The sequence below is a fragment of the Saprolegnia parasitica genome (genome assembly GCF_000151545.1).
Source record: "Saprolegnia parasitica CBS 223.65 unplaced genomic scaffold supercont2.39, whole genome shotgun sequence".
NCBI classification, from domain to species: domain Eukaryota; phylum Oomycota; class Saprolegniomycetes; order Saprolegniales; family Saprolegniaceae; genus Saprolegnia; species Saprolegnia parasitica.
The window spans coordinates 16,833-43,015 of record NW_012156433.1 but is presented as its reverse complement, the minus strand read 5'-3'; the positions used below and the strand labels follow the sequence as shown (position 1 = coordinate 43,015).

General features: G+C 58.2%; 12 protein-coding genes across 12 annotated transcripts; 5 read left to right on the top strand and 7 right to left on the bottom strand.

The window, feature by feature from the left end:
- Window positions 1-287: 287 nt before the first annotated feature.
- Window positions 288-1,483, top strand: SPRG_08603 (anthranilate phosphoribosyltransferase). The gene is made up of 2 exons (XM_012347847.1): window positions 288-558; window positions 605-1,483. The coding sequence occupies exons 1-2, from the start codon at window positions 349-351 to the stop codon at window positions 1,424-1,426; spliced, it is 1,032 nt and encodes a 343-aa protein (XP_012203237.1). The 5' UTR covers window positions 288-348; the 3' UTR covers window positions 1,427-1,483.
- Window positions 1,484-1,995: 512 nt separating this feature from the next.
- SPRG_08602 (hypothetical protein) lies at window positions 1,996-3,502 on the top strand. The gene is made up of 3 exons (XM_012347846.1): window positions 1,996-2,349; window positions 2,400-2,703; window positions 2,754-3,502. The coding sequence occupies exons 1-3, from the start codon at window positions 2,048-2,050 to the stop codon at window positions 3,471-3,473; spliced, it is 1,326 nt and encodes a 441-aa protein (XP_012203236.1). The 5' UTR covers window positions 1,996-2,047; the 3' UTR covers window positions 3,474-3,502.
- Window positions 3,503-4,534: 1,032 nt separating this feature from the next.
- Window positions 4,535-6,091, top strand: SPRG_08601 (hypothetical protein). The gene has a single exon (XM_012347845.1). The coding sequence runs from the start codon at window positions 4,553-4,555 to the stop codon at window positions 6,017-6,019; it is 1,467 nt and encodes a 488-aa protein (XP_012203235.1). The 5' UTR covers window positions 4,535-4,552; the 3' UTR covers window positions 6,020-6,091.
- Window positions 6,092-6,398: 307 nt separating this feature from the next.
- Window positions 6,399-8,172, bottom strand: SPRG_08600 (hypothetical protein). The gene is made up of 11 exons (XM_012347844.1): window positions 8,079-8,172; window positions 7,911-8,037; window positions 7,820-7,855; window positions 7,712-7,765; window positions 7,507-7,662; window positions 7,373-7,461; window positions 7,200-7,328; window positions 7,009-7,144; window positions 6,893-6,954; window positions 6,597-6,846; window positions 6,399-6,552 (listed from the first exon to the last, which is right to left on the bottom strand). The coding sequence occupies exons 1-11, from the start codon at window positions 8,120-8,122 to the stop codon at window positions 6,502-6,504; spliced, it is 1,134 nt and encodes a 377-aa protein (XP_012203234.1). The 5' UTR covers window positions 8,123-8,172; the 3' UTR covers window positions 6,399-6,501.
- A 1,607-nt stretch (window positions 8,173-9,779) lies between these two features.
- Window positions 9,780-10,219, bottom strand: SPRG_08599 (hypothetical protein). The gene has a single exon (XM_012347843.1). The coding sequence runs from the start codon at window positions 10,201-10,203 to the stop codon at window positions 9,847-9,849; it is 357 nt and encodes a 118-aa protein (XP_012203233.1). The 5' UTR covers window positions 10,204-10,219; the 3' UTR covers window positions 9,780-9,846.
- Window positions 10,220-12,653: 2,434 nt separating this feature from the next.
- Window positions 12,654-14,724, top strand: SPRG_22222 (hypothetical protein; the record flags this gene model as incomplete). The annotated part of the gene is made up of 8 exons (XM_012347970.1): window positions 12,654-12,758; window positions 12,805-13,017; window positions 13,068-13,164; window positions 13,212-13,288; window positions 13,339-13,983; window positions 14,025-14,450; window positions 14,501-14,593; window positions 14,641-14,724. The coding sequence occupies 8 exons, from the start codon at window positions 12,654-12,656 to the stop codon at window positions 14,722-14,724; spliced, it is 1,740 nt and encodes a 579-aa protein (XP_012203360.1).
- A 34-nt stretch (window positions 14,725-14,758) lies between these two features.
- Window positions 14,759-15,358, bottom strand: SPRG_08598 (hypothetical protein; the record flags this gene model as incomplete). Its single annotated transcript, XM_012347842.1, has 1 exon — window positions 14,759-15,358. One exon carries the CDS (start codon window positions 15,356-15,358, stop codon window positions 14,759-14,761), a length of 600 nt encoding a protein of 199 aa, XP_012203232.1.
- A 210-nt stretch (window positions 15,359-15,568) lies between these two features.
- On the bottom strand, window positions 15,569-16,831 carry SPRG_08597 (hypothetical protein; the record flags this gene model as incomplete). The annotated part of the gene is made up of 1 exon (XM_012347841.1): window positions 15,569-16,831. One exon carries the CDS (start codon window positions 16,829-16,831, stop codon window positions 15,569-15,571), a length of 1,263 nt encoding a protein of 420 aa, XP_012203231.1.
- Window positions 16,832-17,577: 746 nt separating this feature from the next.
- Window positions 17,578-17,889, top strand: SPRG_08596 (hypothetical protein; the record flags this gene model as incomplete). The annotated part of the gene is made up of 2 exons (XM_012347840.1): window positions 17,578-17,585; window positions 17,631-17,889. The coding sequence occupies 2 exons, from the start codon at window positions 17,578-17,580 to the stop codon at window positions 17,887-17,889; spliced, it is 267 nt and encodes an 88-aa protein (XP_012203230.1).
- Window positions 17,890-17,958: 69 nt separating this feature from the next.
- Window positions 17,959-19,133, bottom strand: SPRG_08595 (hypothetical protein; the record flags this gene model as incomplete). Its single annotated transcript, XM_012347839.1, has 7 exons — window positions 19,028-19,133; window positions 18,719-18,987; window positions 18,509-18,618; window positions 18,319-18,461; window positions 18,209-18,255; window positions 18,050-18,162; window positions 17,959-17,999 (listed from the first exon to the last, which is right to left on the bottom strand). The coding sequence occupies exons 1-7, from the start codon at window positions 19,115-19,117 to the stop codon at window positions 17,959-17,961; spliced, it is 813 nt and encodes a 270-aa protein (XP_012203229.1). The 5' UTR covers window positions 19,118-19,133.
- A 1,593-nt stretch (window positions 19,134-20,726) lies between these two features.
- SPRG_08594 (hypothetical protein) lies at window positions 20,727-23,076 on the bottom strand (the record flags this gene model as incomplete). Its single annotated transcript, XM_012347838.1, has 4 exons — window positions 20,727-22,123; window positions 22,169-22,390; window positions 22,416-22,423; window positions 22,473-23,076. The coding sequence occupies 4 exons, from the start codon at window positions 23,074-23,076 to the stop codon at window positions 20,876-20,878; spliced, it is 2,082 nt and encodes a 693-aa protein (XP_012203228.1). The 3' UTR covers window positions 20,727-20,875.
- A 310-nt stretch (window positions 23,077-23,386) lies between these two features.
- SPRG_08593 (hypothetical protein) lies at window positions 23,387-25,641 on the bottom strand (the record flags this gene model as incomplete). The annotated part of the gene is made up of 10 exons (XM_012347837.1): window positions 25,396-25,641; window positions 25,041-25,344; window positions 24,736-24,939; window positions 24,572-24,685; window positions 24,479-24,527; window positions 24,194-24,423; window positions 23,913-24,097; window positions 23,615-23,867; window positions 23,479-23,571; window positions 23,387-23,431 (listed from the first exon to the last, which is right to left on the bottom strand). The coding sequence occupies exons 1-10, from the start codon at window positions 25,632-25,634 to the stop codon at window positions 23,387-23,389; spliced, it is 1,716 nt and encodes a 571-aa protein (XP_012203227.1). The 5' UTR covers window positions 25,635-25,641.
- Window positions 25,642-26,183: the final 542 nt, after the last annotated feature.

The window sequence follows — 26,183 nt, the reverse complement described above, 5'->3', positions numbered from 1 at the left end:
CAAGTACATAATGCGTGGGCACTAGGTTCTACTACAACACGGTGCAAGTAGCCGTGGTCGCACCGAACCTGTCCTCGTGCGCACGAAAATGTAGCGATCTTGCGATGGCGCAATCACGTTTTGCCATTTCAACCAATCAGCGCGCGTCGTTGGCTTGAAAAGCACGGAAATGCCATCTTTTAAGCCAATCCGAAAGCGTCATTGGATCGCGCCATGCATAACGTTCTTTTGGCACGCAGCGGGCCAATCACAAGCCGAGGAAACTCCAAGCAACAAGATTGTGCAATACGAAAACGGTTCCGCGGCCAAGTCCCGCGACGCTTCCTCACTCTCGCATTTACGAATAGCATGAAGACGGTCCTGGAGAAGCTTGCGATGGGCCAGCACCTCTCGGCCGACGAGATGGACCGCGCCATGGACAGCATCGCGACCGGCAAGGCCGATGCGACCCAGATCGCCGTCTTTCTCGCGCTGCTCCGGGCCAAGGGCGAGACGCCGCTCGAGACGCAGGCGCTCGTCAAGGTCATGCTGCGCCACTGCCACCGCGTCGACTTGCCGGTACATTACGATGCATCAGGAATGCGTGGTGCTAACATGCGCGAAGGCAACGACCAAGTCGCTCGACATTGTGGGCACGGGCGGCGACGGCGCCAACACGGTCAACCTCTCGACGGCCGCCGCCGTCCTCGCAGCGGCGTGTGGCGCCAACGTGGCCAAGCATGGGAACCGGTCGGCGTCGAGCAAGTCGGGGTCTGCGGACGTCCTCGAGGCGCTCGGCGTGCCCATGCTGCAGCCCGAGCACATTGCGCCGTGCATCAAGGACGCCAAGATCGCCTTCATGTACGCACCACACTTTCATCCAGCGATGAAGCACGTGATGCCAGTCCGGCGCGCCATGGGGATCCGCACGATCTTCAACGTCCTTGGGCCGCTCATCAACCCCGCGGGCTGCAAACACGCGGTCATTGGTGTCTATACGCCGTCGCTCTTGCCGCTTTTTGGCGAGGTACTTTACGGACTTGGTGTCGAGCACGCACTCGTCGTGCACTGCGCGGGCTTGGACGAACTCAACCCGATTGGCAACGCGGATGTGGTCGAGGTGTCGCGGACGAAGGGCTGCACGCGGTACACCCTGACGCCGGAGGAGCTCGGGATTCCGCGCTGCACGCTCAAGGACCTCGAGGGCGGCGACTGCGAAGTGAACGCGCGGATCCTCAAAGACGTCTTCCGCGGCAACTGCGACAACGCGGTCGGACACACCATTGCGTACAACGCGGGCGCCGGCCTGTACGTCTACGGCCTCGCGAGCTCGATCAAAGACGGGTACGAGATGGCCAAGAAGACGCTTGCCTCCGGCAAGGCCATGGACACGCTGCAGCGCTGGAGCGACGTGGCGCAGAACCTGCACAAGCCGACGACCGTCTAAGTGGCACCAAACTATCTATTTGCTGTTGACGTTAAAAAGTCATTTCCGTGTCGATCATCCTGCGGCCATCTCGATGTACATGCAGAGCAAGGTCGTCGAGCGAGGACGATGAAATGACAGACCTGGCCTTGCATGCAACACATCCTGCGTTGATAATACCGGTACACTAACGTTAGTGAAGCATCGCCCAGATGCACTCTACTTCTCCGACGTGCACCAAGGTGGCGCCGGCTTGAAATCGAACGCAGAGCGAGATCATGGAGCGAGATGCGATGAAATTTTACTCGGCGCTTCCTGCTGACTTGCCGCGCGCATGCGGCTGGGAGATGATAATGTGCTGTTTCACGAGGTATGCGGAATCGTCCAAGTTGGCCCTGCGATGGAAAGTGTCTCGCGCACAAGAAGTAGCCATTCAATCATGAAGCCACTTTGTACTCACGCGCGGAGTGCAGAGCAAACGTGCAACGAGTCGACTCTGCCTCATACGATTGCGACGATGCGAGAAAATATAAGAACGCGTCGCCATCTGCAGCCAAGCTGTGTATCTCCACGCCTATACATGGCAGAGAGCCACGTGTGGCTACGGCTGGAAGCTCGTTAGAACGCAATTGACCGGCGCCGATGATCTACTACAACCAAGACGACTTCTTTCGGCTCCTCGCGCGGCTGCAGGGCTCGGCGTTCAAGGGCCACGGCCCGACGCGTGCGGTCGTCATGGCGCTCGTCGCGACAGTCATCACGACCGGCAACTACCTCTACGACATTCTCACGACGCAGACGAAGACGAGCCTTGCCTTCATCGACACGCTCACGGTCTTCAACGTCTTCATCGGTCTCATGATCTCGTTCCGGCTCAACTCGGCCTTCAACCAGTGGCGCGCTGGCGTCATTGCGATCGCGTCAGTTGCCGAAGCAGCGCGCGGGTACTCTCCTCGCATCCGTCGCCTTAGTGACGATCGTACGATAATGCTAGGATTGTGGCGTCGACGGCGTCGATGCTCGACTTTTGCGTCGCGGGCGAAGACAAGCTGCACTTCATGTCCGAGATGCGCCGCCTCGTGTGCTTGTACGTCTCGATCTTGGTCCAAGACGCCCGTGGCTTGGTTCAAAACGACATTCAGCCGTTCATCGCGTGCAACCTCCTCCGCGACTCGGAGGCGGATGAAATGCGACGCTGCGGCGTCATCACGCGCCAAAAAGACGATGCGACCACGTGCTTCACCACGGTCGCGCAGGCCAACCCGCACAAGCTGCGCGCGACGATCGTCGAAGTGTGGGTACGGCGCGACGTCGCTTTCTATCAAACTGTCAAAACCCGTGGTGGTAGATTCGCCGCGTGATCCAAGCGGGCGGTCGCCGCGGGTGGTTTGCGCCGCCGCAAGCCGCGTCGCTCAACGGCAACGTCTCGACGCTCGTGTCGCTGTACACGACGGTCTACAACATTGCCAACATTCCGATTCCGTTCAACTACGCGCACTTTCTCACGCTCATGATGGTGCTGTACCTCATGCTCTACACGTTTGTGATTGTGCAGAGCTCGGGCTGGTACACGCCGCTGTGGGTCTTCCTCTGGGGCTTTGTGCTCTTCTCGTGCGACGACCTCGCGCGCGAGATCGAGTGCCCGTTTGGCGTGGACCAAAACGATATTGACCTTGAAGTGCGCATCGCCCGCATGGAAGAGGAGCTCGACGTCATCCTCCGTAGCCTTCACTTTCACGAAGCGTATGTGCGCCCGCAACACCTGAGCAGCCTCCGCGATGACATCACCGAGATCTCGAGCACGCAGTCGATTTCCGTGTGCGTCGACTCCAAGTACTCGTCTCACCGCGACTCGATCCACAGCATCCCCGAAGACAAGATCCCGTCGCCCGAAATCCCCATGTCGGCCGCGCCCATGCTGCGCATGATGCTCCTCGAGTCGTCGTCGATGCCGGATGATGTCGTCGCGCCCGAGGTTGTCACTGAAGAGACGATCCCGATCAGCCAGACGTCGTCGTCGATGAACTATGGATCGTCGAGCAAGAGCGGTAATCCCATGTGGTTATAAACCACCGAGATAAAATGATTGAAGCCCACACTTGGTTCTTATTGAGTTGGGATGAGTTGTCCAAATGCAATTTGGAGATTTTTCAAGCGGCATTTCGAAGGCCCGACGCCCTTGAGGACGTTGTGGCAAAGTGGGTTGTCGTGTTGTTGGATCGTACAAGTAATACATTTGGATGGGATCATAATTCCAATCGAGCTGTTGCTGTCATGTGTGTGCAACCAACTAACTACATGATTGGTCTGGACATCAGTGTTCGGGATCGCACGAACGTGGCATCGCTGCGCCATAGAGCAAGCTAGATTCACAACGATGAATCTCTCAGCGCAAGCGCATCGGATCTCTCGAGGGCGGCAGACGGAGCTGGCAGACGGTGGTGATGTATCGACACCAGCCTGATTCGTCGCTTGTGATTGGCGCTTGTAGGACCGTGTCGCGCGTGTCGATCGCGAGCAAATGCTGAATTCTGCTCACGTACGCATGCATTGTTGCGGGATTGTAATAAATTGAAAGATGTGCTGGCTCTTGGTCCGCCACCCGCTCTGCCCACCGCCACCACCACCACCACCATGGTGGCAGCTCATGGTGGCAGTGCGCAAGGTTGCTTGTTCGCCCGACCACCGTACGCCGTACATTCCGTACAACGTTGTACGTTGGCGCGGTCTTCAACGTGGGCGGGCATCGTTGTGATCTTATGTTATGGGACCGTATATGATATTTGACAGGTCATTACAAATCGGAATATACTGTGATGTTGAACGACGATCTTACGGCTTGTCCGAGAATATGCATTGTGACAGGACATGCCAGTGAGCTTGAAGGCTGCGCATGCGGTATTTTATTGCGTCATCGCAATAAAATGGAAGCCGTTTCCTATGGACCCCGAGCGTGAGCGCGGGCAATTAAATGCACGCTGTCGCATTTTATTTCGAGATCCCTGGAACGGTTTCACGCCCGTTGTCGCAGGCCGAGCATACTCATTTCAAGAGAGTATCCGGACGCGCCGCGCGTTCTAACCGGATGACATCACACACCCGCGCCGGGTCGGTCATTTCCCATTTGACCCTTGACTGCCACTTGCCATGACCATCTTTACGCCGACGCCGGAGCCGATGCTGCAGGTTGACGCAGTCATCGTCGTCGACCCGTTCTCGACCGGCATGTGCTTGGCAGAGCAGGTCATGGACCGGGGCTATGCATGCATTGCAGTCTACAGCGACACGGAAGAGGCCATGAAGGACTGGATGGACACGCTCTCGGCAACGTTTCGCCGCAAGTTTGTCGGCGAAGTCTTCAACGTGGGCAGCGACCACTCGGACGAGCAGTTGAGCAAGGTGTTGCGCGCGGTCGTGGGCTTTGGCCACCCCATCGTTGGCGTCATTGCCGGTGCCGAGCCCGGCGTGCCGCTCACGGACCGCCTCTCGGAGCGCTTGAACCTCACGACGAACGGGTCGGCCGGCTCGGAAGGCCGCCGCAACAAGTACATTATGGGCGAGAAGATTCGCGCCGCGGGCATGCGCGCCGTGCTGCAGTGCCTCGCACCCACGTTTGCCGACGCCAAGGCCTACATTGAGAACGATCTCAAGCCCGAGCCGTTCCGCGTCATTGTCAAGCCCGTCGACAGCGCTGGCAGCGACGACGTTTCGCTCTGCACGTCGCTTGAGGACGTGCAAAAGGCGTACGACACGGTGCTTGGCAAGGTGAACCACCTCGGCATCCAAAACCAAGCGCTGCTCGTGCAAGAGTACCTCGAAGGCACCGAGTATGTCATTGATACGGTCTCCCGCGACGGCGAGCACAAGGTGGTCGCGGTCTGGGAGTACGACAAGCGGTCGGCCAACGGCGCGGCGTTTGTCTACTTTGGTGCGCTTCTCCGTGAAGCCAAGGGCGACGTGGTCGTCTCGATTGTTGACTATGTGTGCAAGGTCCTTGACGTGCTCTCGATCAACCATGGTCCAGGCCACGCCGAGGTCAAGTTTGTCAAGGGCGAGCCGTGCTTGATTGAAATTGGCGCGCGCTGCCACGGCCGCGAAGGCACGGACATGCCGATCCTGGACAAGTGCCAGGGCTACAACCAGGTCGGCGCAACGCTCGACGCCTACTTTGACAAGGCGGCGTTCCAAGCCTTGCCCAAGATGCCCACGTCGCTGCGGGCCCACGGCATCAAGACGACGCTCGTCTCGTACGAGCACGGGACGCTGCAGGCGATGCCAGGCCTCGCCGAGATTGAGGCGATGGCCTCGTACGTGGACAAGAAGATTCGCCACACGGAAGGCGTCGTCATGGCGCCGACGATCGACATGTTTACGACGCCCGGGTGCGTCCTCATGGTGCACGAAGATGCGAGTGTGCTCCAAGCCGACTATGAGCGCATTCGCGAGCTCGAAGTCGACGGCCTCTATGCGCTCGTGGGCAAGTCGCCTAAGGCGACCAAGAAGCCGGCGGTCAAGAAGGCGAAGAAGAAGGCGAGCTACTCCAAGGCGCCGGCGACGATGGAGTTCACCGTGCCCCGACGGACGGCCGCGCAGATTTCCGTCGCGTCGTCGTAGACGAGGTTGTGGAGTATCGAGAGAAAGGCGTACATGTTTGGGTATTTAAAGGAGCGGCCTTTTTCCTGTTGCAAGTCTCATGGGCGTCCATGGTTGGCTCTCCTTTGTCGTAGCTCGTAGCAGGTACCGCATGATGGAAGGCAAGCGTGATAGCAGTAGAAAGCCCACGCAGGGCCCACTAAGATCTAGTACGCCGCTGGTAGAACACGAGCACGCAGATCTGTGGTCGCATCGACGCGCGCTGGTTCACGGACGCTTCCAAGTAGCTTGCTGCTGTCCACTTTGGAACGCCGAATTCGAAGCCGTGCATTCCCTTGGAGATTCCCGCGCCAACGCCAGCGAATCTCGCCCGCCCTCCGTCTCGCACCCACTTCAACGAGGCCGTACGTTTTCGTACGTTGTGCGTACATCGATCTCTGTAGCTGCTGCTGTCGTCTATTACTCGAAAAACCTAGTCGTACACACGTTAAATAGGCGGTGCGTCATCCGTCGACGCGCTTCCGAACCCAGCCGCCCGACCGTGCGTCCAGCGTCTGAACATGAGACGATGAGTGCCACGTCGATCGAGATCAACTACCTCTTGGAGAAGCGGTCGCAGTGCGGACGGCAGCGTCGAGAGACATGCCAGTCGCTGCAGCGCGTCAAAGTACTCGTCCATCGTGCGGCGGGACGCCGGCGACGAGCCGTCGAGGAGGTCGCCCACGAGCAGCAAGAGCCGGCACGCAGCGTCTAGCACATTGGCCTCGGGCACGACGTCGCTGCACTGATCGTCGCTGTCGAGCATCATGGCCACGCACACGTGCATGACGTTCTCGGTGAGCAGTTGTCTACACGCAAACGTGGACGGTCGAGTTCGTCGCGGAGTTCACGTACCGGCGAAAGAGCTCGCCGACAAAGACAACGTTGCCCAGCATGCATTGGCGGCGCCACGCGTGCTACATATTGCACGGGATGATGACGATACAGGAGGTATGGCAAGCAGGACGCACCGGCGACGAGGGCTCTTCGACGAGTGCTTCGTAGCACTTGGTGAGCAGGACACGACGAAAGTTGACCGTGCGGGCTCCGTCCTTGAACTCGGGCAGCGACTCGGAGAGCGATGCGCAGAGGGCTGCATACGGCTCGCTACGCAGACGATGATTTCATCCCCTCAGCCGATCGCAGTTGAAAGCATTCGTACCTGGCCGAGGGCGCTGCGATCGCGCGGTCAAACAACAGACCGACGACGGCTTGGAGCGTCGGCGTGCACGTGACGGCAACCGACTGGATTTGGCCGAGCCACGCGTCGTGGCTCGGTGACGCCAAGATGCTACGTGCCTGGTTACAACGCCGCAGTGTGTTGGGCCTACGTACGCTTCAATAGCAGAGATCGCGTCCTTGGTTTCCTTCTCGGGGTTGTCGGTGGGCTTGACGGGCTGCTTGGCGGCACTCGCAGCACCGTCCTATTGTCCGATCATCAGCGTCGTCCGTCGCATCGATCAATCGACCTTGAAGAACGAGAGCGCAGACGGGTCGTAGTGCAGCATGGGCGCCCTCGCCGCGCCCTTTTCCTTCTTGGTCGCTTTGACGGGCTTTGGCGCGCCACCCGAAAGGATAGGGCCGAGCTCGAGGTCCGGCGGAAGCGCCGTGCACAGCGTCCGAAACTACAGCAAGAATATGAGGTCGCAACCTCAAGAGGTCGCGAGATCGTACCTGCAAGAGCTCGGCAATCGTATAATGCAGACGACCCTTGACTTTGGAGCCAATCTACAAGCATAACGAGACGTTGGTGGCCGTGAAGACGCCCTTCATGGTGCGTACGCTTATTCGGCCTGGCGCCGCCGCCGTTGCAGCAGGCTAGAGAAGAGTGTGAGAGAAGCTTGCTACGATTGTGACGACGCACGGTTGCTACAATCGGCGCCGGCGGCGCGCGCGGAGGGCTGGCCTTGACCGCATGGCAAGGTGTCGTGGCCTTCTTGGGCTTGGCCGGGGATTGCGCGGTCGCCGGTGGCGGGCTAGCGTCGACGGACGATACGAAGCTACCGATGTGCGTGAGGTGAGGACGCATGGCAGCGCGCACCTTGGCACCCAGGCGCCGGCGTTCGGATTGAGCTTGGATGTCATCGGGCAGGGGCAGGCGGGCGCTTCGGAGAAGGTGCTGTCGGCAAAGTTCTAGGCCGGTAATGCTCGGCGATTAACCGGATATCTCTGTTCAGCCGGATACGATGTGGCGCGCAGTTCGAGATCGGCGATGACCTTCCGTGCCTGCGATACCACGCTGGGGCATGCAGGCTCCCGACGAAATCACGAGGCTCGTCAGAAGCGACGCAGTCCCGTGCGCAAGCCTCCTGGCGCAAGCGGTAGAGGATCGTGTGCGCGGATGATGACGTATACGTTCAAGAGAGCACTATATTGTCTTGTTCAATACAAATATATTGCTCAATTGATGCAAGACTGTAGCTAACATGGGTCAGACAAGGAGCAGGGAACGATCACCAAGCACCTTGTGATGAGATTTGCGTCGATTGGCTCGGACGTACGCATCAGAAGACCGTTGGAGCGTTCGGTGCTTGTAGTACTTGGTTGAAGCAGCGGCGCTGACCCGATCGAACGAGCATTTCGCGCGATGCAAGGATCCGGAGAAGACACTGTTGCATATTCGTGGCCGGTTGAGCGTCACGATGGCCCCCTCTAAAGCCAGCTCATGCAGCTACCAATGGAGCCAACCTGACCGTAAAAGGCCCAGGCATGAAGGCAGCCACATGCCCACGTGCTCCTCGTGGTGAAAATCAGCTTTATCGACAATCACACCGAGGGCTGGTCTTCCAACCTTCTACTGTGTTCGCTCGCTTACTTGACCTAGCGTTCGTTGTAGCGTCGGATTGAAGTCGTGCACCTTGGCCTCTTCTTCGTCGCCACCTCTACGGCCCTCAAGCAGTCAATCTTCGGTGGCGCATCGGCAGGCGGTTTTGGCGCGAAGTTACATTTGGTGCAAGGAATGCTGACCGCACCATCAAAAGTGCCCCAGAAAATAGCCACGTGCTAAGAACCCGACGCGTGGAGAACTGACCTTGATCGGAAGCCGTGTTTTCCTGCAGCGGACCATCAATACGAACAGACGCATTCACACCGACGCAGTGCTAACGAGCGGACGTTATTGCCGGTGGGTGGGCAGCAGTCTTGTGCACAACTTTTGGGTCACCAGACGCGTGATACCACTCAGCTAGCAAAGGATGCAAAGGATGCAAAGGCGACGCCGAGTGATCTCGAGACGCTCCCATGTAGTGCAATACACGCGTCCACCCATCGCGTGCTGCGCAAGTCGTTTTTGGTGCTGGGATTTTGTGGGACCCAACGATGGCCACACACTCGATCTGATCTCGTAATCGAAACGAGTACCACCCCGTCCACGCGACACAAAAGGTCCGAACGAAGACCGGGAACCGTGTAGAGCTCTCTAGTCGCTCGCTCTACTAGATCGTTTTTGAATCTTATGGACTGTCTATGGCGCGCCTGACTCGCTCGTGGCTGGCGCTGGAGCGGGGCGAGCATTGTGGTCGTCGACGCAAAGACATGGGCCGCCAATTTCTTGCGTAATCGCGCACAACAGGACGACGCCGATCTCGAATCAGAGCTCCATGGGAGTGCATACATATAGGCTGTCTGTCGTTCCAAGGTCGTAGCGCAAACGAGAATGCTTACGACCGCGGTCGTCTTGTCCGCGGTCGTCTTGTCATCATAGCTCTTAGAGATGAAGACTCGATGCCTCGGCGTCGTCAGCAATATTGGTTTTGTTGACGTGGTTGGGAGGATTTGTCGTATTAAATAATAGATAAGGACGCGGCAATTTAGTTGAGGATGTAGGCAAGGCTCAGTGGGGTCGACGCCGACTCGGCGAGCTTCTTCATCTCGAGCTTGCGGGCTTTGTTGCGAAGGTACTTGTCGCGCTGGCGGTCGCGCTCCTTCTCGCGGTTCTCGACGTACTGTGCGCGGAGCTTGGCGAGGACAACGTCGCGGTTCCGGGCGTAGTACTTGCGGGACCGCGCCCGGTTCAGCTCGAGCTGCTCCTTGGTGAGCACGCGGCGGCGGCGGCGCGCTTTCCGCTCGGGACTGGCGACGCTGCTGACGCCCGAGCTCGACGCGGTCTCGTCGTCGTGCGACAAGTGACTGTCGTGGTCGTCGGGCAGACTCGAAGTGGCAAACATGCTTTGAGGTCGATCGCGCAAATTGGAAACTGACGATGCAACCAGCCATCGGCACTCGTTGAAGTTGTATTGGCGCCCCATTCGACATGGCGCATGGCCACCAGCTGGCGCGAGATGCATCGCGACTACCAACGCTCTCCGCGCCTTTGCTAACCCCCAGAGTGTGTGCGGTTAGGTATAAAAACTGTATACGGCCTCTTTGTATGGATGATGGCCTTGACGCCCTCACCCTGTAGCAATCTTCGGTGAAGCTTCGGTTGGCGGTCGTGCCTCATCGCAACGGCGAATAGAAAGGGCCCCTGGATGCAGGCTCGGTACAAGCACTCGTCCCAACCATCGCGGAAATGCGATCTGCGCGTGGCTTCCGAGGACTGCAGAAGGAACGGGCTGTAGGGAAACCAATGCGTACAAGCAGAGAAAAGAGGGAATAGTTTAGTTCCTCCTTGTTGGTTGCGCATCACACTCTGGTGGTAAAGCGGTGACCCAACGGCCGGTTAGTCGATCGTTGACTAAAACCAGGTGGACGAGATGGATTGGAGTCGTCACGACCAAGACTTCTTCGCGACGGCATGTTGTACATGCAGGTCAAAGACGGGTACAGTTTACACGTGCACACTTTAAACAATAACATGGCCAACCTGTCGTACGCTTTCTAGTACCCGGTAGCTGCTAAGCCTCCGAGTGTGGCGACAAGGTTGCTTGTGAAACTATCAGATTTTATTGAAGGAGTTGACGTCGTACAGTAGTAGTTTGAAATGCCACGGGCGACGCGAAGAAGGCGCGCATGGTTTCTTGGGTGGGCGCTTGATGGTAAAACCCCTTTGATTCATGGTGTAGAATTATTTCCGCACCCAGTCGCATCTACTTTTCCGACCTTGACTAACCTCCCGTCACATGGTGAATCCGAGGTCCCAAGCTTGGACCAAAAGATGACTGTACGTACTGTGGACGTGTATGTGCTCGCTTCGCGTCAAGTTGAACCGTGCACGAAAGACCATTCACATTGTCGTCTCTTGTTCATAATGGAAGAGGCGTCGGTGGTCGACGAGGTCTCGGCAGTCGTCGACGTAGTCTGTGGCGAACGAGCGACCCGTTGCGTCAGTCCTGCCTCGAAGGTGTGATCACCTACTACGATTAGGCTGCGTGAACATGCTGGCACGCGCCTTTTGAGCTTCGGACTTCGACGTGCCACGAACCGTACATAGACACCGGTTGCAGCTAACGTTGCACAGCATCGTGTGCGACGTCAGCGCAGAGTCCCTGGGTTGGTCGGCAAAAGCCATGGGAAATCTGATGCGTTCGTCTTGGACGGGCGTAAAGACGCCTCATCGCTTTGGCTCAAAGATGCATGGACGAACGTACGGTGCTATTAGAGGCGCTAGGGTGAGCCTGCGACAGAGCTCGGAAGTATCATCGAACTCGCTTGCGTGATTATCTTTCCGCCCTCGCACCCCTAATCAAGCACCATGATCGTCGTTAGAACCATGCCGGCAACTCCACATCTCACTGGTCTTGGTGTCACCTTGCATCTCCTACAGACTTCGTGCACGCTCGCGACTGTACCTAGATTGATGTCGTCGCCGGTGAAGTCGTTTGGATTGGATCCCAGCACGTGCCTAGTACGGTGTCGAGTACCTATGTACTCCAGCGCGCTCTGTTTTCTGGGACCGAGCAACACGAGGACAAGGACAAACGCTGCACCTGCACACCACGGATCGCGCAGTGCCACCCGTCTCAGAGCGCCGTCCGAGATTCACATTCGATTGCTGTCGCAGATCGTCGCCACACAAAGAAGGAGCGCACCAAGAGCTGCGATGAGCTCTTGCAACACGCAAACAACAGGCTTGGCACGCGCCCACGTGAATGTACTCTTTATGAGGCTTTGCGCTGCCCTTGTGGCAGCTAGCCGAAGGTTTCGCAAGAAGCCGATGTCAATTTGACAGCTGGTCACCAGTGCAACCACATCATCGAAAGCACGGTCTACTGACACTATTCCCTTGGTGTGTGAGCTGTGAGCTCGGTCAGCACTCCAGGCGACCGACGCCGACGCTCGCGACAGCGGGTGCAGTCGACTTCTCGCGCGGTGCTTTACGGAGGCAGCATTTCGTAGGTTGGTTACCTTGGCCATGAGCAAACTGTTGGTATCTATATAATTGCGAGAGCTCTACGGGCTCTGAGGTAGTTGCGAGCGTAAAGAAGGCGGCTGATGCTCACGCTTGCCGGAGCCCGGGATGATTGATCTCGGTGTGAAGTTTCCCACCACGTTCGTCCGGTTTATCCCAAGGCGCGACTGGGATTTTTGGAAAAACCCAAAGTCCCAACTTCCCGGGGTTTCCTGGTTTGCCGCGCGGGCCACATTATCCGGATAGCTCCTTCGCCGAGGCCAATACGAAATGCCTGGAGCGTCGTCCGCGATCCTCAAGGGCCTGCGCTGCCTGGTAGACGTCCACATGATAACGGGCGATACGGACGTCGATTGCTCCGGCGAGGTCGGGCGCAAGCTCACGGACCTCGGCGCGCGCCTCGTCAAGCGGCTCGGCAAGGAGACGACGCACGTCGGAGGTGAACGGCAAGCGCGCGGTGCGGGACGCCACGCTCAAGCGCACGGACGTGCTCCTCGTGGGCCCGCTCTGGGTCGAAGCGTGCGTCAAGACAGCCTCGCGCGTGCCCGAGGCCAAGTTCTTTCCCGCCGAGCCGCCGCCGCCAGCCGGCGCGCTCAAGGCCAAGAATCGGCGCCGCAGCAGCATGATGGAGCCTCGCGCCGAAGACGTCTTTGACGAGTCGACGATGACACCGCGAAAGAAAAAGCGAGAGGTATGATGTAGACATGGCTCATGGATCGCCAGGACACACTGGCACGATAGAGCCTCGAGGTTGTGACGCCGTCCTATATGCGCCAACCGCAGAGCACGCAAAAGCGCAAGCAGCTCCAGCTCAGCCGCGACGACCCGCTCTCAGATGGTGCAGCTGCTTTCTTGCGAGGGAAACCGGCAAACGATGCATTGTAGACGACGATCTCATGGGCACGGTGACCGAGGAAGTGGTCGACGAGCCGCCGCTGAAGCGAGCCCGCGTGCAGCCCAAGGTACCACCGCCGTCTATGCAGACAGCGTCCTCTCATTGTGCGCTGGAAAGGTCAACGTGTGGGCGTGTTCCAAGTGCACGTTCGAGAACCCGACGACCGCACCGCACTGCGGGATCTGCGGCGCAAAGCACGAAGCGGTCGCCGTCACAGCGCCAAAGCCCTCGAGCTCTGTGACGCCACTCAGTGAGCTCAAGGAGTCCCTCTCCAAGGTCACACTCAAGACCAAAACGAGAAGCTCGACGACGATCACGCGCTCGACGACGCCGGCCGCGGTGGAGACGGCCGCCAGCAAGACCACAGCCGCGAGTAAGGCCTCAACCAAGAAATCACCAAAGGCGACACCAACAGTCTCCAAGAAGCCCGCAACGAAGAAGGCTGCGACCACATCTGCCAATGCGACGCCTTCGTCGCAGCCGAGTCAAACCAAGACAAAGACAGAGGCCAAGACACCCGTCACCACCAAGGTAAAGGCTAAGCAGTCGGCAACCGAGCCAGAGTCAAAGGCCAAGGTCACCAAGGCCAAGCTCACAGCGGACCCTCCGGCATCCACTGCGGCCGCTGGCAAAGGCAAGGCTGTCAAGACCGCCAAGCCTGTCGCCGCAAAGGTCACGTCTGTCGCCGCAAACACCACCAAGACCAAGACCAAGGTCGTCGCGACCAAGAAGACGACCACGGCATCGCAGGAGAAGACAGAGGTACGAACGATGCCATCGGACACACTCGATCGTGTGCGTAGACCCGTCCAAAGCGGTTTTTCGTCGCCATCAGCGGAGCGGACGAGGCGTCGCGGCAGGTTCTTGTCTCGACGATCGCGGCCATTGATGCCAAGTGCCCCAAGCAGCTCACGACCCGCATCGTCGACGCCAACGTCGCCATGACGCACGTGATCGCAACCGACGCGTCCAAGCGCACAATGAAGGTGCTCTTTGGCATTGCGCGCGGCGCGTCTATCGTCTCGGATGCGTGGGTTTTTGCGTCGCTCGAAGCGGGCACGTGGCTGCCCGAAGCCGACTACCTCCTCGAGCCGTACAACCAGCGCGCGGGGTCGACGACAAGCCAAGGCGGCATCCTCGACGGTATCCTCTTTAGCATTGCGACCGCCGGTCGGATGGAGCCGCCCAAGGAGATTTTGCACAGCCTCATCACGGCCGCCGGTGGCAAGGTTGGACGACATCCGTCGATGCTGCGCATTGATCGATGGCATATCGGTAGGTCTGCAACAACGTGTCGCAAGCGCAGTACTGCATCTGCTACGAGCCCAACCGACGGGCGGCGCAAGCCAACGTGTCGTGCGTCACGCCCAAAGTACGATTCATATTGTATGCGCCTGGACACTCATGCACCCATTCTAGTGGCTCTTTGATAGCATCGCGGCCCACTGCCTCCAGGACTGTGCGCTCTATCAGCCGGGCGGCGCGTCGTCGTCGTCATCGTAGTATTAAATATACGCCAAAAGGAATCGCTATGGCTCTATGGTGCGGAGGAGACGCCGCGTGGCGACGAAGAGGGCTCTACAAAGGTCAGGAGGTCGCAGCACGCCGAATGTGCACTGTGGTAGGGTGCTGGTTCGAACGCCGAGGCAGCTACAAAGGTCGCGTGCTCGTTGCGGTCGCAGCACGCCGAATGTGCACTGTGGTTGTAGGGTGCTGGTTCGAACGCCGAGGCAGCTACAAAGGTCGCGTGCTCGTTGCGGTCGCAGCACGCAGCGTGGTGGTAGTAGGGTATTGGATCGTGCATCGAGGCAACCACAAAGTCCAAGGCCTCGTGGCTCGGGCAATTGCGCGGCGAGAGATTGTAGTACGTGGCTGGAACAAAGTCGTCCTGTGGGTCTGGCTCTGGGCGGTCATGACGGCAGATCGCTTCGTACGCTGATGCTGGTATCCTTGGCTCGCTCTCGGCGTCCTTGCATGCGTCGCAGCGATGGCCTTCAGCGTACAAGCAGTGACATGGAGCAGCAAGATTCTCAGCGCGGCCCAGAGCAAGCGGCGACTTGGTCGAAGGAGCTTGCGCTTCGTCGCTGCTCAGGTTGGCGTTGATGATCTGGGCCGCTTCGGCCTCTTTGGACGTCATTGCAAACTGGACCAAATAGTGTGAACACGGTCGTCACGCGATGTGATTGGCTAATTCAAACAGATACTGTCCTCTTGATGTTTGTATAGCATACACACTCAAAGATATTGGCCGTTTCGAGGCGCGAAAGCGTTGCGATCTTCGCGTGACCAACAACCCGACACTACGTGTAGACGCACTTGTTATAAAACTTGACAAAAGTCATCGGACTTAGCTATCTGAGGGCACCAAGTGCTTCTCGAACGTCGCCCAGCAGTGGTCCCAGGACCACACTTGGCTCGCGGCCGCCACAGCCGCTCGGTCGAAGCCCAAGCAAACGTCAATGCTGGCGCGCAGGTCCTCGCTCAAATGGCCCGTGACGCCGCACTCGATCGCGTCCAACGGTCCAGGCACCGGAAACGCCGCGACCGGTGTACCGCACGCTAGGCTCTCGATCATGACGAGGCCAAACGTGTCGGTGCGGCTCGTAAAGACGAGGACGTCGGCGTTGGCGTAATACTCGGCGAGCGCGTCTCCGGTTTTGAGACCCACGAATTGAATCTCGGGATACCGCGCTTCGAGCTCGCTGCGGTATGCGCCGTCGCCAACGACGATCTTGGTCGCACCGGGGTAGTCGAGGTCACAGAAGGCGTCGAGGCCCTTTTCTTTGCTGACGCGGCCGACGCTGAGTAGGATCGGTCCGCTGGCGTTTGTTTCGCGTGGTCGGCGCAGGTCGGCGCGAAAGAGACGTCGGTCGACACCAAACTTCATGGGTTGGATCGGGCTTTTGAAGCCGCGTCGACGCAGCTCACGCACCATTGTGTCGGTCGTCGTGAGCACCGCGGCCGAATTGCGATGGAACCAGCGAAGGTACAAGTACCCAATCGCTTCTGGGACGCCAAAGACGACGTGCATGTACTCTGGAATGCGCGTGTGGTACGCGCTGTTGTATGGGATCCGATACAAGTCGCAGTAGAGTCGCGTCGCGAGGCCAAGCGGGCCCTCGGTGGCAATGTGGATAAAGTCGGGTCGGTGGCTCCGGAGCTTGGAGGCCAAGCGCAAGGGCAGCGAGAGCTTGATGTCGGGGTAGCCCGGGCAGTCGATGTGCGGAAACTGCGACGGGTTCAAGTACGAGACGTTGTACGCGGACGCGTGCCGCTCCATGTTGCTCAGGAATGTCACAACACCGTTGACGTTGGTTGGGAGGTTGTCGTTGACGATCAAGATCGACGGCTTCTTGGACGATAGGGTTGTCTCGACAGCTGGCGCGTCCTTGGTGGTCCACAAAGGCGGTCGCTCATCGTCGAGACTCAACGTCGTATGCAGCGCGCCAAGGCCGAGCACCGCGAGGAGCATTCTCGTACGAAGTGCGTCACGAGGCGCGGGCTCGAGCGTGTGCTGGGGGTGGACCAACAAGAGTCGGTCGCTACGCATCGCGTGCTCCAAGCGCCGCAGCGCGTGGCGCTGGCCGTGCGTGTGAAGGCGACGGAGCATCCTGGCGACTGCGTCGCAGCAACGCAGTCCAGAGCGACTGCAGTTTCACGCGAGATTCGCTGCCGCGGCGCCACGTACGGCAAATGAATCTCGCGTTCATTCTTGAAACACCAAGATTCAAACACAAGTCCAAGCATCGGTTTGTTGCGATCCAATAAGTCTCTTTTCGAACACCAAGATAGGCTTTGCGACGCGGCAATCGTTTGTACATCTCGCCAAGTATATAATGACATCTACCAAAGGGTAGACCCTTCCGCTCTAGAGCCACATATCATGAGTATTTGCTCCAGCTACTCGCACTTGCCTGGATTGCAGGCCTGCTTCAGAAGCTATGCCAGGAGGTTACGTTGAAGATCGCAAAAAACACATTCCAATTTTGGATCTGTTTGTGAAAGCATTTGAACGGGAATGGGCAGCGTGCCAGGCCAGAGACTCGTACAGTAAGATCGCGAGAGAACTACAGAGTCTCTTTGAGCTCATGAGGTAGGAGACCATATCGGTACGAGCCGCCACATTGCGAGACATGCAGTGGATGATGAGCTGGCGCAAGCACGGCACGTCTTGTTCCTCTGTCACAGCGCCAATCGGTGGCAGCGCTTTTATCACAGCCGTGTTCGATCTGCCGCCTCCTTCTGCCTGGCTTGTAAATCCAGCCAATCGCATGTCGCCGTCGACTAAATTCCAGCCAATGAGAGGCCGCGGCTCGGATCTTGCTGCGCAGGTGTGGTTCGAGCTCAGTTTTCAAAATGACCAAGTCCATCCAAGCCCCTCCTTCGTCGATCCAGATCGGCGACATTAGCTGCCCCGTTGTTCACTCGCCAACGGCAGCGGCCCTCCCCAGCACGAACCACTGCATCTTGTGCGGCCTTGGCCCGTTCAAGCCCGACGACCTCGCGTCGCACTTTCCCAGCTGCTTTGACTCGTTCTGTCCGATCGGACGACCGAACGCGGCGCCACTCTCCGAGCGCCTTCAACAGCCCCCCGCGCCCCCGCGCCACGCGTACGCCTACCTCAACACGTTTGCGGGCTCGCGCATGCCCGACATCTTTTCGCACTAAGCCGACCTGTGCTTTTATATGTACACGTCGTTTTGCATTTTTTAACATCAACGTGATGTGCCTGTGCATTTACGTCGATGGCGTCTTGGGGTGCGCAGCGACGATGCGATCTAGAGGTCCGAGAAGGTTGTAACACCAGCTCTTCGCGCAGAGAGCGTACGGGCGAGTACGGCGGCGCCAAATCCATTGTCGATGTTGACGACGCCGACGCCCGGCGAGCACGCGTTGAGCATCGTAAGCAGCGGCGCAAGCCCCGCAAATGCTGCGCCATACCTGTACATATTTCTCGAGGAGTGTGGCAAGGTACATGCAGGTGTACCCGACGCTGGTGGGCACGGCAACGATCGGCTTGGTCGTCAGACCTCCCTAGCGCCAGGAATTCTTGCTCGTTTGGCTGCATACAACAACAAGCAAGACAAGGATGCATACGACGACACCCGGCAGTGCTCCATCCATGCCGGCCACGACGATGATGACGTCGCCGTCCTCGACTGCGCGGCGGTGGCGCAAGAGTCGGTGCAGACCGGCAACCCCCACGTCATAGATGCGCCGCACGTCGAGACCCGCGAGCTCTGCGCGTTCATCGTTTTCTTGGGTCGAGGTCAAGACGATGACGTACCGAGCGTCACGGCTGCCTCCTCTGCGACGGGCAAGTCGGAAGTTCCGGCGCACAAGACGCAGACAATCTGTGCAACATCATTGAGGGCGCGTATGCACTGCAACAACGACCTTGTTGAGACGCGGGCGGTTCGCCTCGACAATGGGCTTGGCCAAAATGCGAGCCACCGCGTTGTACTCGAGACGCTACAAGTCAAGAAGACATGCGCACGAATCGAAGAGAGACGCCGGTACCTCGAGGCCAGGCTCAGCGAGGACGTCGGCGGCCATCGCGGCGCTGACGCGAGTGGCCATGACCACGTCAGTGGACTTTTGCATCGCTAGTAAGATCGAGGCTACTTGCAAAGACGTCTTGCCCTCGGCGTAAACGACCTCGGGGAAGCCCGTCCGCGCCGCTCGCTGCCCGTCGATCTTGGCAAAGGCCTCGAGCGCATCGTACTCGACGTGCCGCCATTGCGCCATGGCGTCGTCGGCCGACATCTGTGTGTCTTCTTAGTCGCCATTCGTATGGGCACGCTACCTCATGGGCCGCCACCGAGGCGAAGAGCGTGTGGAGCGCGCTCGTTGCGGCCTCGGTCGAGAAGCACCGGCGCAGCTTGGAGGCGAGCATATCCTGGCTTGTATTTACCAATCCGCCAATCAGAGGCAAGCCAAAGACTAGCCACACGCAACTCGCGTGGCAAATCTTCAACACGCCTCCTGCCTGTCCGAGCTTGGTGATTCGAGGAGGGTGTACCTATATTCCTTTCATCTTAAAGTATAGAATTGTTGGCGAGTTTCAAAACAAATACTTGCAGGCCTTTGATAGCCACGATCATCGGCATACAGCCTCTCTCGAGCTAGAGAAAGCGTCCCTGAAAATATTACAGCGATTTGAGAAGGTTGCAAAATCTCTTTCCACAATTTTCGATAATTGAATTGATATTGAAATTGATACTTTGGCCGCCCTGTGACATCGCCACTCCGGCATTCATGGACAACACGGACGCAATATGTGTTCAAATGGCAGCGAATTAAGTCTCTGTCATCTTCACTTTCATACAATGTGTGAACGAGTTGTCTTTTACGCTGCCAATGTCCAGGCTTGAGCTTTAATGGGGTGGCCCGTGCAAACCAAATCTATCAATACATCTTGTTTCGATCTGTTGTGATCGAATTGTCTGTATTGACTTTTTTTGTATGGACGAGCACTCTGCAGCGGCCCGCTACGCGGCCCAACTTTGCGAAAAATGAGTTTTGTAGCGCTCGGCTACATGCGTTGACACCGCCGTCGGCAATGACACATCGCTGGAGCCTCCACGTGTGGCATGGCAGCTAATTGAGAGATTGGAAAGGCGGTACCATCGCCAATAACTCAGTGGTCGAAAGATCCGCCCTGTGGCCGCGGGCAGCAGGTATTACCAGTAGCCATGGACCTCCGAGCCATCTTGAACGCATTGGAGCTATTTTGGAAAACTCGTGTCGGACTACTTTTTGAGCAAATCCCACGTGCTCATGCATCCCAAGCACGGCACGCGACTTTACTGTCGACTCTATACTGCATGCACACTTTCTCTTTTTCACAATTTTCGAAAATTGAATTGATATTGAAATTAATACTTTGACCGCCCTGTGACATCGCCACTCCGGCATTCATGGACAACAACACGAACGCAATATGTGTTCAAATGGCAGCCAATTGAGTCTCTGTCATCTTCACTTTCATACAATGTGTGAACGAGTTGTCTTTTACGCTGCGAATGTCCAGGCTTGAGCTTTAATGGGGTGGCCCGTGCAAACCAAATCAATCAATACATCTTGTTTCGATCTGTAGTGATCGAATTGTCTGTATTAACTTTTGTTTGTATGGACGAGCACTCTGCAGCGGCCCGCTACGCGGCCCAACTTTGCGAAAAATGAGTTTTGTAGCGCTCGGCGACACGCGTTGACACCGCCGTCGGCAATGACACATCGCTGGAGCCTCCACGTGTGGCATGGCAGCTAATTGAGAGATTGGAAAGGCGGTACCATCGCCAATAACTCGGTGGTCGAAACGTCGGCCACAAGGCCGCGGGCAGCAGGTATTACCAGTAGCCATGAACCTCCGAGCCATCTTGAACGCATTGGAGCTATTTCTGAAATCTAGTGTCGGACTACTTTTTGAGCAAATCCCACGTGCTCATCCCAAGCACGGGGCACGCGACTCTGCACACTTTTGCATTTTCGCGATTTTCGAGATTATTTTTTACATTTCGGCAATCACACCCACTTGCTTTCGTATCCCAGACGGGTCCTGGTCGCAGAGCAGATACAAGCAACAATACAGACGAAGGGCATTGGATGATAGACGCCATAGTACAATGCGAAGTGTGTGGCAAAGTTGAGAAGCCTAACTATGCCGTGGGTGCTTGTTGTCGCCTTGGCCGTCTTCAGCCGCACGGCGCTTCACGCGTTCAAAATACTCCTTCATCGTGAGGCCCTTGCGCTGGACCTTCTCGGCTTCCGGAATCACGGGGCGGATCTTGGCCTCCTTCTCCTTGAGAATCTCGGCGGCCGGCCGCATCGTCGTCCACGTTCCGTCGTTGTCCTTGTAGCGAATCGTGAGGTTGGCCACATCTGTGACGTCGACGGGCTGGCCATCCACAAACTCAATGTCGTTTGCCATCGCCTCGTCGGGCTTGGACTCGTCTTCGAGCGCGCGCGCCTGACGCTCCTTGATCTTCTCAACAAGCCCGTCGTGACCACTGTCTTGCTTCTTGGCCTTTGTTTCCGGGATCATGTCATCCGGGAGTGCCTCGACTTCCTGAAGCTTGTTGACGGTCATGATGCGTCCATCGGGCATGCGAAGGAGCTTGCCGTCGGCAAGGTTCTTCTCCATCTTGTCGCGCGACATGAACATGCGTCGGGATGCTGTCGCACGGACGTATTGCAGCTTTTGCGCCGCCGTCATGTTGTCCATCTGCTGCTGGTTCGTGACCGCCGCATCCAGGTCGCGGCGCTGGTTGATCTCGCGGTTACGCTTGTTGATCTCGTTGATGCGCTGGACCTCGTCGGCCTTGACCGCGAGACGGCTCTTGTTCTCGGCAAGGACCTTGTTGAGGCGGTCCTCGAGTGCCAGAGCCTTCTCAAAGTCGTTGCTGTTCTTGGCGGCCTTGACGTCGCGTTCGAGGCGGACGCGTTCGACACCGAGAGCGACCTTGGTCTGGCCCGCCGCCTTCTTGCGCGTCACCATCGTCGTCACCTGCTCGTCCGTGTACTTGTGCATCGTAGCGATCGCCTTGTTGACCGCGTAGAACTTCTTGGCTTGCATTTGCGTCATGATCGGGAGGTTCACCTTCTGCACCGTGTACTTCCAGAGGAGGAACTCGCGCTCCGTCACCGAGTGGTTCGAGATGAGATCAAGGCGCCACGCGCGCGTGTCTTTGCCGTATGCGAGCATGACGCCCGTCTTGGTCGCCTCGCCCATGAAAATGTACTCCTTTTCCATCTTGCACGTGTGCAGCACTTGGCAGAAACGGTACACGCGCTCGTCGTCCTCGCCTGCGAGCGCCACCTTGCAGTAGACGCCCTTGATGATCTTCTCAAAGTACGGCTCAAAGTAGTGCTTTTCGAAAAACTGGCGGCGCTTGTGGAGGCACTACATGCATCGTCGTGAGCATGGAAGAGCGTCATGGCTTCCTACCGAGTTGGCATATTTGAGGTCGATGGGACCCGAGACATCAATCTCCTGGAGCTTGACTTCGTCGGTCGAAGCCTTCTTGGACGCCTTCTTGTCCGACGACCGCGACTCGTCCTTGTGGCTGCCAGTCTGCTGCAGCTCCTTGCGACGGCGTCGCTTCTCCGCAATCTCGCGGCCGGCGTCGGACCCATCCGAGCGGAACCCGTCGTCGTCCTCGTCGTCGTCCTTGAAGCGGTTGCGAAGGATTGACTTGCCGCCCTTCTCCGTTTGCTTGATCTGCTTAAGTTCGAGAGAGCCTCCTTGCGACGGTCCGTATCGCGGTTGCGCAGTCGTCGGTTCGAGATTGCTTCGTTGTCGTCATCAAGGGCTTCCTTCTCGCTCTCAAGCTTGCGCTTGAGCGCGATTTCCTTGGACTTTTGCGTCTGCGACTCGTAGTGCTCCCTATATCGTAGCATGTCAGTATACCCTGCTTCGCATCTTCTTCTTCGTGCATGCATGACGTACAAGATAAGCGCTTCCTTCTCGACTTCATTGAGACCCTTGAGCTTCTCAGGGTCGATCTCTTCCATCTTGGACTCGTCGACGACTGCCGCGTCGGCCTTTCCCGTGGCCTTCTTGGCCTTGGCCTTCTGCGGCGACTTCTTCGCAGCTGCCTTCGCGGTCTCCTTCTTGGCCTTGGCGGGCGACTTGTCCTTCTTCTTCTCGCCGTCGCTGTCGCTTCCGCTGTCGCTACCCGAGCCGGACCCCGAGTCGGACCCGGAGCCAGAGCCCGACCCGCTGTCGCTGTCGCTGTCGGAGCCGGACCCGCTGTCGCTGCCCGAGCCCGAGTCGCTGCCGGAGCCGGAGCCCGACCCGCTCTCGCTCTCGCTGCCGCTCTCCCCGCTGGAGCTCTCCTCGATCTTCTTGGCCATCGTACCCCCGAGGATGTTTTGAACCACTGCTCCCGTTCAATCACACCAGAAATAGAGCTTGGCGTTTGTATACCACTATTTTTATTCCGCTCCACTAAATATCTGTATGGAATAGAATACAGAACATGCTTGATAATTTCGGAGCGACAGCGTTGCCAGCATGAACGAGCCAGACCCGCCCGACCTGTCTGCCCAGCATCGGTCCTCGCGCATGGCATGGCTTCTGGGCGACGCGAGGGTCATGCAAGAATGATGTAGGTACAGTCGTATGGAGATGCTTATCGGCGACTAGAAACGAGGCCATGGCTGCTTAGCCGTACGCGTTGGCCTTGTGCTTGGGCACGAATTGGAACCCCTGCACGCACAGGCTGAGTAAGAGACAACATGCGAGAAGCAAAGTACCTCGGGCACAGGGCCAAGCAGCATCTCCGAGATCTTGACCCAGTCGGCCGCTTGGTCGCTCGCCATGAGCGTCTCGAGGTCGTTGCGGCCATACTAGTGACAACGATACGCAAGACGACGACGACGGCGCATGTACATAAGGCATCGGACGATCGTTGATGCGCTGGGGCAGCTTCTCGAGGATGCCGACGGGCACGTAGCGGCAGAGGAAGGACATCCACTCGAGCAAGTACCGGCGCGTGCGGTTGATGCCCTTGGCGTCCGAGCCCCAGTGCTCGAGGCCGCACTTGACAAAGTCCTTGAGGATATCGAGCCGCTCGGACGACGAGATATCGTAGTGGCGGCGTTCCTTGATCTCGGTCGGCAGCCACGGCTTGATGAGCGCGCCACTAAGATCCATGTCGTATCAGGTGCAGAGATGTGTGTGGCGGTACCGGGCGAGCATGCACGTGTCGATCTGGCCCGACTGGAGGTGCTCGTGGAACTCTTCGTACGAGAGCACGTCGCCGCCGCCGACCATCTGCATCGTCTTGTCGTCGCCGCGCGTGTCGGCGCACTCGGCCACATAGACCCAGTCGGCGTTCTTGGTGTAGCGCTGGAGACGCGACCGGCCATGGATCTGCGAGGCCCGTCAATCCAATATGCTCGTATCGGCAGTGGTACACACCGTGAGCGCATTCACGTGCGCGTCCGTCTTGAGCGCGTAGTTGAGGACGACGCTTTGGTTCATAAACTCGTTGCTCGAGATGGACGTCTGGACCTTGGGCAACAGCTTGTGCGCGACCGGCGTCTTCTCGGACCAACCCGCGCGCATCTTGACCGTGAGGCTCGGGCGAGTCGCGAGGCCAAAACTGCCGAGCTCAATGCCCGTCAACGCGCCAGCGATGACCGAGTAGAGCTTGGGGGGGCGGTTCATGAGCGCTGCACCCCCACCGGCCTTGCACACTAGGTACATGGAGAAGCCGCGTCACTTCCTGTACAACATAATTGCGACGCGCACCGAGGTCGATGGGGCAGCCCATGTTGATATCGATAAAGTCCACCTTGGTCTACACACCGCGGTCCATAGAGCGTAGCACATGGCGCCGCGTACCTTGCGCGTGATGAGTTCGCACACGCGCGCCATTTGGTCGCCGTAGGCACCAGCAATCTGCACGCCAAAGACATCTTCCGACTCGTGGCGGCGCAGCAGTGCCCACTCGGACGCCTAAACGAGGAGCTTTCTTCAGCCCATGCTTCTTGTCGAGGATGCGGTACCTGGCCCTGGAGCAAGTTGGTGGCCATGGCCATCTCGCCGATCGTGATATCCGCGCCCCAGTGCTTGAGCACGCGGCGGAACGGGAGGTTCCCGACCGTCGTGAGCGGGCCGACGTAAATCTTGCCCTTAAAGTCCACGGGCTTGTGCTCGGCAGGCTCCGGGTTGTCGAGAATGTCGTACTCAATATTGCGTTCTTGCTTGGCCTTCCGCCCTTCTTCTGATGCGACGCCGCTGTCGTGCGGAACGGGTACTTGTTCTTGCGCAATTGGTCGCGCGTCGCTGTGTCCAGCTCGTTGATCTCGACCGTCTTCTCGTCGGCCGGTGTCCCCAGGTTCACGCCGTTCGCGTCCACGTGCGTGAGACCGTACCGGCAGTTGAGGCCGTACCGGCAATAGCCGAGCGCCGTATACACCGGGCACGGGCCCTCAAAGTCCTTGGGCCGGCGCTTCATGTAGTCGGCGACGTCGTGGCTAAACTTGCACGAGTCGCTGTACGCACAGCCCTCGCCAGCGGCCACCGCACGGCAGAGCATCGTGGACGGATCGTCGGCGGCGTCGCGCGGGCGCTTCTTGAACGTACCACGCTCGCGCTCGCCGTCGTCGCCTTCCCTACAGGCCGTTCGTCATATAGCCAGATGCATGAAGGCGTAGCGCGCGTACGTCTTGGGCGGCAAGACGCGGCGAAACTCGGGCTTGACAGCCGCTTCACCGGGCTTGGCCACGAATTCCACCGCCGTCTCCGCAGGGGCAAGCACGTCGGCGGCAGCAGAAGGCGCCTCGATGGAGGAAGCAGTCGGCGCCTCGATGGGGGCAGCAGCCGGTGCTTCGACAGGGGCAGCGGCAGCAGCCGGTGCTTCGACTGGGGCAGCGGCAGGGGGCGCTTGCTCGATGTCCGACATGGCGATCTACGAGCGCCATGAGCCATCATGAATCGCTGCAGGATCATCCTACCGCTTGGCAAAATTCGGATTGGGTCGGGTTTCGATTGGTGGACACACAGTATCCGGATATTCGTGGCAGGGACCACAGAGGACCCCAAGGCCGCCACATCAGACCGTCTTGCGGGATGCCATCGACGTCGCTAGCTCATGTTGCTATATTGATCTATTGGGCTTGTCACTGCGACAACACCCCATACATGCACGCAGTCATGAGCGCGCTGTCTCCGCATGATGCACGTCGATCTGATCTTGATTGACAGGCAAGTCAAGGGCTGCATGGATCGTATCGAGCTTTAACTACGTTCGCAGCATACACTAGAGCCAAGACCATAGACTATGGTCTTGCTAGTGCAAAGACCTCCTCGTGGGTGTACCGAGTGCATTGTATTACCTCGACAGCCATATTGCCAGCCGAATGCTACCCGAAGCGCCAGGATCGCGGGATTTCTCGCCTGAGAGTACATAGCCTCATAGTCCTGTCTTGTACGGTGACGCGGCCAATGTACT